This window comes from Athene noctua, chromosome 8 (assembly GCF_965140245.1).
Source record: "Athene noctua chromosome 8, bAthNoc1.hap1.1, whole genome shotgun sequence".
NCBI lineage: Eukaryota > Metazoa > Chordata > Aves > Strigiformes > Strigidae > Athene > Athene noctua.
Genome location: NC_134044.1, coordinates 17,213,649 through 17,227,652, shown reverse-complemented (window position 1 = coordinate 17,227,652; position 14,004 = coordinate 17,213,649). Strand labels below are relative to the sequence as shown.

Genomic DNA, 14,004 nt, shown 5'->3' with positions numbered 1-14,004 from the left:
GGCTGCACCCACGCATACACAAACACACAGAGCCGATTCAGTTGTTGGGTTAAATAGTTTTTAATTCTATTAAGTTTCCTTTATGAGTTGTTTTTTTTCTAGTTGACTGTCATAAATCAACCCTGCTAATCCCACTCTGCATATATTATTAGTATTAGGAGGGGCATGGCAGAGTTAACAAGGAACTAAGACACGGTTCAACCATCTCCATCACCAAACCGCTCCTATTACCCATGATAGAACCGGGACATGTATAACAAATGGCCATCACATTAAGTATGTTGTGGCTCCCTTACGTGGCCAAGCCTTGGCTAGAGGAGCTCAGAGCTGACCCAGGAGCCTTGGTCTGAAATGTGCATTAGCTTTGTCAGAGTGGTGTGATCTCAGGCACTGCCTCCTTCAGGAGCTGCTTCATGGAGGGGGTTTAGGAAGCAGCAATTATCAGACTGGCAGGGCAAGAGAGGAATAACCAACGTGAGCCATTGTAGCAGGAAGCAAAAATGTTAATGCACCAGGTTGTCCCTGGGGAGTATTTGACCAAAGAGGAGTGCATACTTTTGGTATTGTTGTTAGCTTTCTTTTTCCAGGGATGTGAGTGCCCCGTGGGCAGTCTGGATGTGACCCTGAGAGCTCGGGCAGATGCCAGGCCCCTGCATCATATCTGAGTTAGAATTAGTTTCTCAGAGGCCAAGCCACCCTGGTAGCAACCCATCCCACTCAGATACAAAAGAGACCTGTTGGGATTCAAGAGGAGGACTTTCTGTGAGAGAATGGACATGTGAGCAATCCTGCATGAGAACAAGAGTGATAAGAGCCTCAGCCGAGCAAGAATGCGATAAGGATGTGACCCTGAATGAGGGGGGAGAAACTCGACAAGACAAACAACTCCTGGAAGGGGTTGGGATGGAAGAGGAAGTTCCACAAGGCAGGAAGCCTGGCAAGGCTGATGTGGCACTTTTTATCCAATCATAAGAAGGTTTAAAGCGCGGGCTAAGTTAACTGTGCAATCTTGAGGACTTGTACTGCATGTTACTCACGTGTGTGGGAGAACATTACAAAAGGGCTTTCTTAGTTGTAATAAACGGGCATTGCCTGATCACATTGGTCGTGTGCGTGCTCAGCTCTCCCGCAGAGACCCAAAAGCCTATTTTGGTGCACATCCCAAAGAGCTCTGTAACTTGCTCCTATGAGGCTACAGTGTGCCAGTAAATTTGGCAACCACCTCTGCTGTTGCAGCAGAAATACAAATCCACTTCTCAGCTAGACTTTGCCAGAGCAGAGAGCTGGAAAAACAAACAGGAAAGTGCCTTTGACTCACCGCATTCCTGTTTCCTGGCTTCACCCTGGCACGGGCCGAAGGCAGGTCTCAGCAGCAGAGCAGCACGGTGCACGGCATGGCCCAGGATTTAGGGTTCGTGTTTGCAATTGAGTCCCAAAAAGTTACATCCTTCTGAGGCTGCTCCTCTGTTCTCTACCAAAGCTTCACTCCAAGCCTGCAGCACACCCCAGCAGTGCACAGGGGCTGTGACACCCTCCTCCTGCTCTCCAAATTGCCTGAAGTGTGCCAATGGTGCACAAGTTATTAGGTGGCTGGATGCACAGCAAAGGAGATGGACAGGCAGGCAAATGCACACACAGAGCTTTCCTTAATCTTGGCCACATCGGTGCCTCAGTCTTTCCTCCAGGATGGGGATGCATGTGTGTGCTATAGGGACTGGAGCAGGAAACCCCAAAGGAAGAGGCACCATCGTGAGACAAACCACATAACCCCCAGACTCCCCTTCTAATATTTGTCTAAAGAAAGACAAAGACAGGCCCAGATGTTGTGTTTAGTTTATTTCCCCTGGATTTAGACACAGCTCTGGCTAACCACCACAGCAGCAAACAAACCATGACCTGTGATGCCCCTCCACGTCCCCGCAGGAGGGCCAGCTGGTGGGATCCCAGCAGCCCCCGGCAGCGCAGGGGCTGCACCGAGCTGCTTGGAGGGGGCAGCTCTGCAGGATGCACTCAGGCAGATGTGGGTGTTGGGGGATGACAAGCTCAAACTCATGCTGAAAGTGCAGCATGTAGGAGTCAAGCCTTGGATGTAATAGCGTACTGCAGATGGGAGACAACACAAGCACTGTTTCAGCTCCCCAGCTGCCCTCCCCTTCTTCCCTCCAGCTTTTCTTCCAGCTATTTTAAAAAAGGTTGGCTAAGCATTTACAGGGGAAGCACTTAAGCAGGGAAGGGTCTCTGAAAGCAGAGACCTCTGGGCAGTTCTTTTGGGAGCCAATGCAATGAATCTTTTCAACAGTCTATGAGGAAGGGAGATATAACCTCCAAGAAACAAGCTACACTGGTGGCTCAGAAACAGTCAGTACTTTTGTCCCTGCAAATTCCACATTGGAGGAGGTGCAGCAAATGACATTTTCTAGACATTAATGGTGGCATCTTCACAGTCTGGGCATTTGTTTTTCCAGATGCACCGAGCTCCCCTTTATCTTGCCCAGGACCAGCTTTGAGGTCTCTGCAGAAGGACCATCCTTGTCTACGGCTTTGGAGCTAGTGACTGGATGAGAAGAGGATGCTGCTGAGCCTGAAAGATTTGGATAGGCACAAGCTGTATGAACAAAGAGAAATGACAATTCCCTATTACAGATGTTAAATCCTGGAAATGCCAAAGCTGGCAGAGGGGATCAGAAAAGGCCTGAGAAAGTGCCAATGCAGCAGGGAGCTGAGCAAACCTGCTCAGGGATGCTAACTCCAGCCAAGATCCCTGCAGTGCTTTCTTGAGACAGCAGCCTTGCAGTAAATTCAACAGCAAAGACTGCTGCAACCTGCCTTTTAGAAACTGCTTTCTAGCAGCAGAAGTAGCTGTTGGGTCAAAATACAATCTGTCCGTATGTCTGGGATGTGGGCAGTTCTGTGATTTCAGTGTTCGTTCTGACTGTGGTAGGGGCTGCTCTGATCCCACACACAGGAGTTAATTTAATGGTGGGACAGGGATGGTTTACTAGCTTATCAGCAGTTACTGGCATAGTAAATTCCTTGTGATAAGCAGCATGTGCTTTCACTGCAACACCCTCAGCCTGGATCAGAAATACTCTGAGGAAATAGATGCTACCACACCATGAACACTGCTGCTCCTGCACCATCAGGACAGGAGGATGCAGTCAGGACACCCGGAGCACAAAGTTGCACCATGATCACCCAATACCATGGCACGGTAACATCCCTGAGCCTTTCAGCTACTTTCCAACATGGACCTGGAAATGATGACTTCTAACCTTGGGTTCTACCAGCAGCAGGGAATTCCAGAAGCAAAGTCACAGCAAGAGATGCTGGCGCAGAGTTGAGGGGTCCCAGCAAGAGCTGTACTAAACACAGGATAGGCACTCCTGAAACTCCACAATCATATTAACTTGTTAATTTATACAGCACTCTGTACAAAAATAGAAGGGTTCTAATAAGATTAACAATATTAAATAAATATTTAATAGAAAAAGTCTTTGGCCTAGTTCATAGCTCATCCTTTGGGTTGATGTTCATTTCGCTGGGTCCTAGATGCTCCTGGTCCAACATTGCAATCACTTCATCTGCCTGGATTCGCTCCTGCAAGAGGGAAGGGAAAAAACTGTAACAGAAGAGCTTCAGTGCCTGCTTTCAGCTTATTCAGCGCAGCTCAGCCTGCTGGGAGGACCCCACAGCAAGCAGTTCATCCAAGGACCATGAGTGTAGTTGAGAGGACAAGGGACAGACTGGGACTTGAGCTGGGGATTTGTTGGGCATAATGAATCAAATCATTTTGCACCTCAATACCTAAACCCCTCCTCCTTCCAGGGCCCGCAATGGTTGATGCAGAGCTGATGTACTGTTGTTTCCTTATCACACTTCACTAGCAGTGACTGCCACAGTGTACCCGTCCCCTCTGCTTGGTGTGGATTTCCAGCTCCTGGGCAGGGCAGATCTCCTACCATACATGCACCAAGCACGGAGGGATTTCAGCTAGTGCCGAAAAGCAGAGAGACAGTAAAGTGTGTGTTTGGAAACAAGCTTCTTCCAAAATCTCTCAGCCCACTTGCTTCACAAGGCAAAGGCACAAGGGTTTTGCTCTCTCCCTGCATTTAGTTTTGCTTGGAGGTTACCTGTTGAAAGGCATCACAGCCCAGATCTCCCAAGGCATCCAGGTGCCCAGACCCATGAACTTCAGGCTACCAAACTGCTTTGGAGGACCTGGCAGCAGCCGCACATCGCTGGCCTCTGAGCTGTGGCTGGCTGTGGAGGACTTGCCCGTTCATCAGGTTATTGCCACTAGGTGTCAGAAATGGCCAGCCCAGCCCTGCACAGAGCCCTCCCGCACCCTGCGCAACACCCCAGCCCAGCCCCACACCCCATGGACCCAGGGTGATGGGTGTCCAGGAGCATGGCTGGCAGGGAAAACTGCTCAGTCCCGGGGCCACCAGCTCATGCCCCTGTGGTGCAGCAGATGGGAACACGGCTGTGGGGGGTGTGATGGGGAAAACAGATGTGCTGGGACTGGAGGTTGAAGGCGGCCCAGGTTCCTCCAGTACCCTGCTAGCTCCCCTCACATCGTGATGGAGGGACTCACCAGCTCTCTGTAAAGCGGGTCCAAGGTGAACCAGAGAGCCACAGCGCACCGCTGACCTTTGGTAACCGCCTTCACCCCGTGGGGGTTCTCGCCGCCCGACGAGAAGCTGATCATTCGTCCACACTTGGGCTTGATGGAGGCCTGTGGGAAAACAGACAGCACCAAGGTGGCAGCGAGCAGCACAACTAAATGCACTGGCCATGCCTGGGCTCATTATGGTCCAGGTCCTGGGATCTTACTGGGCATCTCTTTGCATCACCCCAGGACCCAGTGAGCTGCTCTGGAAGACAGGCAGAGCTCTGGGCATGGCTATAAAAATGTGTGGGGTAAACAGGTAGGTGTGAGACTTGATCCTGCTGTGCAGCCATCACACAGAAAGGAGGCGGTGGCATGGAGTCCTTGCAAAGCCTGCAGGTGACCACCAATGGCAAAACAGGGCCATGGCACAGCTCCAAGGAAACACAAGCAAACCCTGGCACAGGCTGTCCAATGCCTTTCTTCTCTCTGCTGAGACCACAACAGGTATCCTGTGGGACCTCTGGGGTAGAAGTGCCAACCAAATCAACCCTCTTGCACTGGTCTTAGGTAGATGCCATCTACCCTCCAGCAACTACTGAACTTCAGAGCCCCAGCACGGTGTCCAGATGCTCTGCCCAACCATGGATGGGGGTGCCCAGACTCCCCAGTGGCCCCATGCAGAGGTGAGGGCTTGTGCCTGAGCCCCATCACTCTCAGAGACTCATGCCCACCACTGTGACCTGCTTTGGGCCAGACGCTGCACAGTGTAGACAGGCACTGCTTCATGTTTCGCCACAAGATGGGGTGGGAGCTCAGCAGTCCTGCAGGATGACTCTCAGCCATCCCGCTGGTCTGCAGGTTTCCTGCTCAGTGCAGCCTCTGGGGAGGGCACAGAAGGTCTGTGCACCTCTGCCAGCAAGATTTTGTACGGGCTCTTTGCAAGGTAGAAGCCACAGACTGCCTGGGGAAGCCCAGAGCCCCAGCACAGGTTGCTGAAGAACAGTGTTTGGTTCACAGCACTGACTTACCGTCACAGTTTTGGCATCCATCTCAGTGAAAATGAACTCGCCTCCTTCAAAATCTGCGTTCATGTACAGGAGGGCACTGGGGGAGGAAGAGGGAGACCCCTGTGAGGGGAGCAGCAGGGAAGACTTGGGGCTGACTGACCCTCGCCTCCGGGGCAGATCCTGCATCACACTCCACTAAGATGGAGGGGCTGCCAGGCACGGGAGGTCCTGCTGTGGGCCAGTCAGAGCCACCCAAACTGCCCTCATTTTGGAGCCACAGCTAAGAACTGGCAGATCTCTCCTTGGCTGGGGAACAATTCTCAGAATGTCCCCTGGGTCCCACCAGCTCCCATCCTCCCATTTTACATCAAGAACACCTGACAGAGACACAGTCCTGTGGGCCACAGCTGGAATCTCCCAACCCTAAAACATCAGAAAGCAATCAGAGTTAAACTCTGGCTTGAAGCTTAGCCATGATGCTTGCTGCCACCAGACACTACCTTCTGGATCTCACTTTTGCCACGGCTGGGATGTTCCAGCTTTAGGGCTTACGCCTGTGGAACAGGATGCCCTGCCTTGGGGAGGGTCCCCAGTGGCATCCCCCACTTCCTTCCCACCTGTAATCCCGAAAGGTGTAGGCAGGAGGCTCCTTCCAGCACTCATTGGCCTCAGGGTCCAAGAGGCAGTTGTCAGCATGGATGGGGTGGCTCAGGTCATTCCTCCTCTCCTGCTGACCTAGGCAGGACCATGTGGAGGAAGGGGGAAGGAGAAGGGGTGGATGAAATGGAAATGCCATGCTCTGTGGGGTCCATCACAGTGGGGAGCCTGCCTCAACCCCACTTTGGATGGTGTTCACAGGTGAGAGGAAGGGAGAGTTGGGGAGAAAAGAGAACATGGGAAGACTCAGATCTGCATAGCTCTGCTTGTTCCTTACTGCAGTGAAGCGAGATGGAAAGCTGGGGGGTTGGAAAGGAGAAGGGACAGTGAGAGGAGGCAAGAGAAGAGGGAGAAGAGGAAGAGTTGGAGACACGAAAAAAAAGAGACATGCGAGAAATGAGCTTCTTCAGGACAGCAGTGCCCACCCTTTGCTACTGTGGGGACAGTGACTTTGCTCAGCTCTCAGCCACCACCTTAATCATCAAGCAAAAGAGAGCTACTCTCAGGCTTGGGTCACCCACTTGTAAACACCCCGTGGGGGGCTGAACCCCTCCTGTCCTCCCAGCCCTGCCCTGCCGCCAGCCCCCCAGCTCTCACCAGAGAGGGCGGTGCGGCACACCAGGTGGGTGTAGGAGAAGTAGAGTGTGGAGTTCAGCATGAAGTAGGACTCGACGATCCTGCGAGCCTTCTCACTGATGTCGTAGAAGAGCCGGGCACTCTTCAGCGGGACGCGGCCCTCATATCCGTACTGGGCAAGGAGAAGGGGTGAGAGAAGGTCAGTGCTGCATGCTGGCTGGGACGGAGGACATGGACAGGAGGAGGGAAGAAGATGTACCTTAAGGGCCTTGAGAACGGTGGCTCCTTCAAATCTCTCATTCGGGGTGTGGGGGGAGGTTTTACCCCTGTAACCGTCTCCAGCCAACATGATCCCCTGAGAGACATGAACATGAGTGAAGGTGAACTGGCTCCCCAGGAGAGGGGGACCTGCGATGGAAGCACCTGGCACCCTCTTCCCCAAATCCCCCAGGGCTGCATTCACCGGGACAGGTGAGTTGGGTGGGAAGGCACTGCAGCTCCCCATGAACAGGGTCCATTCTGAGATGCTGGAAAACAGACACCCACCTCCCATCTGGGGATGTTTACGCATCCTCACTCCCTTCCCAGGCTCAGCTGATGATGAACGAGAAGGCTCAACCAGGCATGTGGATAAACATTCTTTGGGATTGTGTATAACATGTGGCAAAGAGCTATTTCTGCACAGGCTCTGTCTTGCTGCATGTTTCTAAGAATGGCCCAAGATGGAAAAGCAGCTCCTGTGCTGCAGTTACGGGTGTGTTATGGGGATAAGTGTCTGACTGCTCTCCACGGGCATTCTGACATCAGCTGCAACACTCAAAAGTGAGGCATGAAGCCAGAACCTCTGCAGGGGCCAATGACACACTCAGCCCTCACAAGCCAGACGCTGGGGAGAGCATCAGGCAACTCAGCCCAGGTGGCTGTCATGTCCCCTCCAGGGGCATTGCCTACTCACACTGGCCACCCTGTGAAGCTCTCGACACTGTTCCTCTGAGATGACGTTATCCAGTAGCACTCGCTGGGTGCCGTTCAGTTGCTGTGAGTTGTAGACAAACTTCACGTCGCTGTAGAGAAGCGGACCCCCTGATGGAGAGACACAAAACAACCCTGCTGAACATGCCCTGGCCTTGTTGCCATCTTGTACCATGGCTGAGGGCCAGCTGAAGCCAGCCGGGTGCGCTGCCAGGGAAAGAGCTTTGCAGCAGAGAGCAGAGTTTGGCCTCACAACAGCAACAAAACAAACAGAAGCAAAGGAAACACCTGGAGATTAAACCAATTTGCTGCAAGAGTATCAGCATTTTCCACCTTCTCATTAGCTGCCTTACAAATGCAGGGACCACAGCCGGAAAATGTCAGAATCCAGTGGGACACAGAGAGAGACCCCGGCTAACTTGGCCCTCCTGCCCAGCAGCCAGCATCAGCCGAGGCCATAAGTTTCCACTGCATTTGCGCTACGTGGATCTTGCTGGCTTGGTATGCAAAGCCACTCTCTGCAATTGTCATCAGTAGGTTTTTTTGTCTTTTACACACATAGAAAACCTAATGTAGTGCTGAGCTTGCAGCAAGCATGGCTTGTACTCCACCAAAAAGCAGGGCTGGGAGTGAGCAAGCCGAAGGACCTTGAGGACAATCCTCCTCCACAGAGGCAAAGAAGCTGCCATGGCTGTCCCTGCCATCCCTTGCTCCCTGGCTCCAAGATGCCTCCCTCTGCCTGCCAGAAGCCAATGGCTTGGCTGAATTTTGGAGATCCCAGGTAAGCATCCCTGGGATGGGAATACAACTGTGGCTGGGCTTGCACACGCCTGGGCTCCTGCCTGGTAGGGGGCAACTAAGCCTTGCCACATGCTAAGCTAATTGGCAAGGAAAAAGAGAGAGATTAGCTCTTTACAAGAAGTTTGGATACATCCCCATCCAATTTACATGATCAGAAAAACATGTCAAGGCCACTAAATCACAATCTTCTGCAGCCTCTTCCCCTCATCTCCTTGAAGAGAGAGAATGAAAGACATGGCAACAATAAAAACTTAAATCAGATGTTTCTCCAGGAGGAAGGTGAAATGCATCTAAATCGTGGAAAAATTATCTGTTGTCACACAGCCACAATAAAACAGAAGAAACAAAGCCAGAGAGCTCCTCTCACCATGTGGCACAAGGAAACTTCCCTATTACGCTGCTTTTATAATTACTATTTTTCCTGTCTGTTGAGGCACACTGTGTGTTTTTGGAAGGTCTCCTTGGCCTGTGAAGGACACATAACCCTGGGGGCAGAGCCCTGCCACTAGCCCACAACTTTATTTCTGAAGAGTTAGGTTTTCTGGGAACACAAAATATGGGATGTTCCTCACGTTCACTTTGCTGTTCTTGTTGCTCAATAATAGCATTTATTATAAATGCAGCTGGATCAGAAACAGGACTCTGAAATCCAAACTCCTGGCACACTCCAACTCAGGGTTGAGTTTTCCAGATCAGATATTGCTCATCCCCAGCCGTAGGCAGGAGGGATGAACCTGGAAGGCATCACTCACCACTTCTCCAGTTGCTTCTGTTCCTCCCAGAGAACTAGTGGAGGCTGCCCTGTGCTATGAACACTGAACCCTTGTCCCACACCAGCAGTGTGCTCCCGGCTACCTTCCTCATCCCTACCACCTCTAAGCACCAGCAGAGAGAGAGACCTGTTTCCCACATGTAGGCTCTGTGAAAAACACCCCAAAGAAACTGGGGAATTCTTTGGACTTTTGAGGGTGAAGGAATTGGCAGAAAGGAGAAAGGGGGAAAGGAGAGTACAAGATGAGGAGTACAAAATTAAAATGGACTTTTCATTTTTTCTGTTGGGCTTTTCTCTTCTTTTGCCAAGTGAAAAGAGAGAAAGAAAAGAAGACAACAGAGAAAGAAAACAGCTGGATGGACAAAAATCCCATTTTCTTTTTGAATGGTTTCAGTTTTCTTTGTAAACTTGGAAACATTCTGCAACTAAACCAGAATAAAAGCATAGAGAGAAGAAAAAGCAGAGAAAGATGCATTCTGAAATTATTTGGTTATAGAAGACAAACAGGCCAACAAATATAAATCAATCGGCTCTTGGCTTAAGCAAGCCCTTCAGGATCTTCCTGTGGTATTTGCCTATTTTATGTATGGCTAGAGAAGGGATAACAATACTCTGAACATGACACTGAGCAGCTTGGGCCATAGAAAGCTGTGAAATTCCCGAAAAAGCACAACCATCCATTGCATTACAGGGAGGTTTAATTGCCTGCTGCTGTGGAGCTGGCCCACTGGAGACACAAGACACCTCCTGGCTTGACATCCCGTTGTTTTGCAGTGAGGAATATGCTTTGGTATTTGGCTACAATATAGTATTTCAAAATTGTTATGGGGGAAATCTTGTCTTTAGTAGAAGATGTTATAGTATTTTCTGTGGTCACTGAAAATGTGCTGCAATCAGTTGAAATGTCTGCTGACATGCCTTAAAACCAAGTGATTTGATGTAAGCCAAAACATGAAATCACAAGCCAGTCTGCAAACAGAAATGGTTGTAAATACGGTGTGATCCAGCACATTTAGTAAAGCATCGGGACTGGAGTTCCCAAAACCTAATGCCTCCAGCATCCATCCTTCTGCGGCCTGGACGACAGGAAACACTTTAATCTTAAAAGCATCTGGGGGAAAGACTGCTGATGCCATCTTTCCCATGGTGAGGAGAACCCAGCCTCCCACCTCCACACCTCAGGGCTTTGTACTGAGCAGCTCAGCAGGTGGGAAAAGCAAGTCCAAGACCAGAGCAGTGATGGTGGGATCTACAGACCCAGAAATGCTGTGGCAGCATATAAGACTTCTGTCTCCTAAACAAAACTTCAAGCCCCTTAGATAGGATTTGCAATCATTGCTCAGCAGACAGCCTTTGCAGTTTGCAGTCTCTAGCAACAGGAAAAAACCTTCTGATTTTGTTGAAACATCTCTATCAGACTTACCCTCCTTCAACTCTCGATCTGGTTTTGGCATTGGTTTCTTTGCCAGGGACAGCCGAGGCCCATCCTCTGGTTCACTGCTAATACTTGATGGGACACTGAGGAGCAAGAGAGAAGAGGAACATCACTACTTTGAACACAGGTGTCCAGTTCTGGGAACTGCACTGTTTTGTACCCTTTGGAAACCAATACGTGAAAAAAACAGGCAAATTGGTACCTTGTACAAATGTCACACTGATACAAGTAGAAGCCCTCACCCTGTCCTGTGGCAAACTGTGGTTTTGTGGTAATGGGAACAACAATTTGTACCAGCAAAGCACAGACACCAACAAACCTGAACAGCACAACTTGCCTCATTGACCAAGTTCCCTCTAGACTATAGTTGGTTTTGAGGCACTAAGCTAAACCAAGGTGCTTGAGGGAATGTTTGTAATGGTAAGGTGCAAAGGGCCCTAATTCAACCATGACAGTGTTCTGGGGTGGATGGGCAGCACCCCCGAGTGGCAGGCTGGTACCCCATTATGGGCACATCCCCTTCACCCCACTGTGGGGACTGGTGAAGCCATGAGCTCAGCTGGGGCGGGTGGTGTCTCACCTGTGCTCATCCTGGCGGGCGCCGTACCTGTTCCAGTAGTTCTGTGGGAAAAGAGAGAGGTCATGCTTCTCGATTTAATGCTCGAGCTGAAGCAAGGGAGCACCCGCTCTGCCTCGCCCCCAGGGACATTAGCCAGCCCCTCTGGTATAGATCCACCCCACACAACTCTGGGCAATTGCCTGGGGTCACCAAATTGAAAATGTGGCTCCAACCCAAACTGGCATCGTATGGTGAGTACAGAGGAGACCAGTTTGCCCAGCCTCCTCTGTCCCACCCCACCACGACAGTGGCTGAGATGCAGCCAGACACCTTGGCAGGAGAGCTGGACTAGGCTACGTCTGCTTCTCCTTTGCCCCAGAACAGCTGCCTTCCTTGCTTTGCCATCACCATTTTTCATTAGGGAACAAATCAGGCCAAGACCCAGCTTCTGAGTCATCTAGATGGGATTCAGTTTATACAAGAGGGGACGGCCAAAGCTGTTCCTAAAGCTGTGAACTCCTAAGGGTCTCTCCATAGCAGACCCGGGCATTACCGGCTCCGTGTAGGTGTATCCAAGGCCGGCCGCAGCCACCTGCAAGAGGTGAGACTCCAGCTTATGGCGCCGCAGCAGCATTTTTGCTTCCTGAAAAGAAGAGGAAAAGGGGAGTAGTTGCACACATAGCTTCCACAAGACGCCTGCAGTGCACCTCTGCTTCAAGAGGGGGTTTGCTTTTCATGCACACCACAGGCTCCTATGGGGTGAGGGGTCACGCCTTAGAGCAAGCCAGGACATGGGGCTAAGCCACTCGCTATGTTACAGAAAGGGAGATGCTCAGCAACTCATTCGGGAAGCCTGAAGCCCCAAAATACGTGTCCATAGCTGGCAGGGAGTGCTGAGCATTGAGAGAAGAAATTATAATTGTTCTTGTTTTCTTCTTTATAATTTCTCTTTCCTTTTTTAGCATTTTACCAAATTTACCTGGAAATCAAAGAATTCCCAAGGCAATGGAAAATCCAGTTCCTCCCTACCCTCTGCTTATGGCTCAAGGGGAATGAGCCTCTAACGGGGCTGTGATGGGATAGGAGGAACTTCTCTTCTGCATCATGAGAAAGTCAGCCCCAGGGCTGCAGATAAAGGCTGCTTAGACCGGAGAGGAAGCCTGTCCCACTGGGTGACTGAACTCATACTGTTTCGTTGTTTGACCCCAACCTAACCCTCTGATAGCAAAGCTACTCCCCACAGAACTGTCTGGCTTAGCACTGAACTCCAAGCTCAGTGACTTGAGAGTAACATCGACATCCCAGCCTCCCCTTGGGAAAATATTTCTCAGCCCTCTCTTAACAGAGGTTGCCCTCTGCGCAGTGCTCTACTGCATTCCTCCTCCACATCTCCTCTGGAGCACTGAACGAGAGGAGGGTTTACGTTGTTGAGGTACTCAGTCATCGCCCTCCCTGACCCTGCTTGGGCTTTGCTAAGCTAAGTGCCCATTTAAAGATGCTTCCCCCCCACACCAGTGACTCTGGACTTGCACCCTGACAACTAGCATCGCCACCTAGTCCAGCAGCTCCACATGTTTTCAAAGTGGTTCCACTGTGGGAAAGCTGCCAAGCTGCTTTTATTTCCAGTTGATGCTTTTGTTAAAGCCTCCTGCCGAGGGCTCTTAGGTGACACTCAGTCTCACCTTTCTGGGTTTGATGGTGCCTGGATCCACTGTACCTTCCAAGAGGCCCTCATAATAACCTGCGTTCTCCAAGACATCTTCATCGTCTGGGTGGAAGAGGAGGTAGGACTTGGCACACTCCAGGGCTTTTATGTAGTCACCAACTGGGAAGCAACACAAGAGTTGTCAGGGGGGGCAGAGGTGGTCACAGCCCCTCTGGCAGTGCCAGGGGCTCACAGAGAGCACAGTGGGGCAGAGGGGAGCCTGCTGAGAGGGAGGGCACTGACTGAGCTCTCCATCTGTTGAAGGGTGAGCCCAGCATTTTACAAGGCTCTTTTGATGCATCCTTGTCTTAACTTCTCCATTTCACTGGCAGGGAAACTGAGGCACAGAGACACAACTTCTCTGCAGTCATGCACAGGTCAGACAGTATCCAAACGATCCAACTGGATGGGCAGGATGTGGATGCAGCCTGTCAGCAAATGCCTCTCTGCTCTGCAGCATCTCTCATGGCTCTGGGGAGTTTTACCCACCACATTAAGCCTCTAATTGAGCAGAGGAATAAAATGTCTGTACACCACGCACAAAATGCTGATGACTCCTCCAGCTTTCTTCCCATTTCATTGATGAATGAAGAAGCTTTAGGTTTGAGTAGCAATTTTGACCTTCACACATTCTGCCCTTCTCAGGAAAGAGCTCTTAGCACAAGCCTGAGATAGCAGAATTCTGCCTAGATTTTCTGTTATGAAACGGAACATAGAAAAATACCATACAGAACTACACGACTGGCAGTATTTTACAGCACTGTGAACTCCTGATATTTTGCAATATTTTGCCAACTTCTGCAACTTTACTGTGAATCCTAGAATATTTGGTAATTAGCGAAAACTGGCATCTTGGGATAAGCTTGGGCTAACTTGTATATCTGATATATAGTAACTTAGAAAATGTA

At 50.6% G+C, this 14,004-nt stretch overlaps 1 protein-coding gene across 2 annotated transcripts in view; it reads right to left on the bottom strand.

Moving 5' to 3' along the window:
• Window positions 1-1,821: 1,821 nt before the first annotated feature.
• The window catches only part of P3H2 (prolyl 3-hydroxylase 2), a 74,222-nt gene continuing 62,039 nt past the window's right edge, over window positions 1,822-14,004 (bottom strand). Inside the window, exons 5-15 of one of the 2 annotated variants that reach the window (XM_074912200.1) lie at window positions 13,074-13,216; window positions 11,945-12,034; window positions 11,413-11,453; window positions 10,821-10,915; window positions 7,808-7,935; window positions 7,112-7,207; window positions 6,874-7,024; window positions 6,237-6,354; window positions 5,641-5,716; window positions 4,595-4,735; window positions 1,822-3,597 (exon numbers count right to left, since the gene is read on the bottom strand). In XM_074912200.1, coding sequence (XP_074768301.1) covers window positions 3,505-3,597; window positions 4,595-4,735; window positions 5,641-5,716; window positions 6,237-6,354; window positions 6,874-7,024; window positions 7,112-7,207; window positions 7,808-7,935; window positions 10,821-10,915; window positions 11,413-11,453; window positions 11,945-12,034; window positions 13,074-13,216 — 1,172 coding nt within the window. In that variant the 3' untranslated portion in view covers window positions 1,822-3,504. The other variant, XM_074912202.1, reaches the window with a different exon arrangement.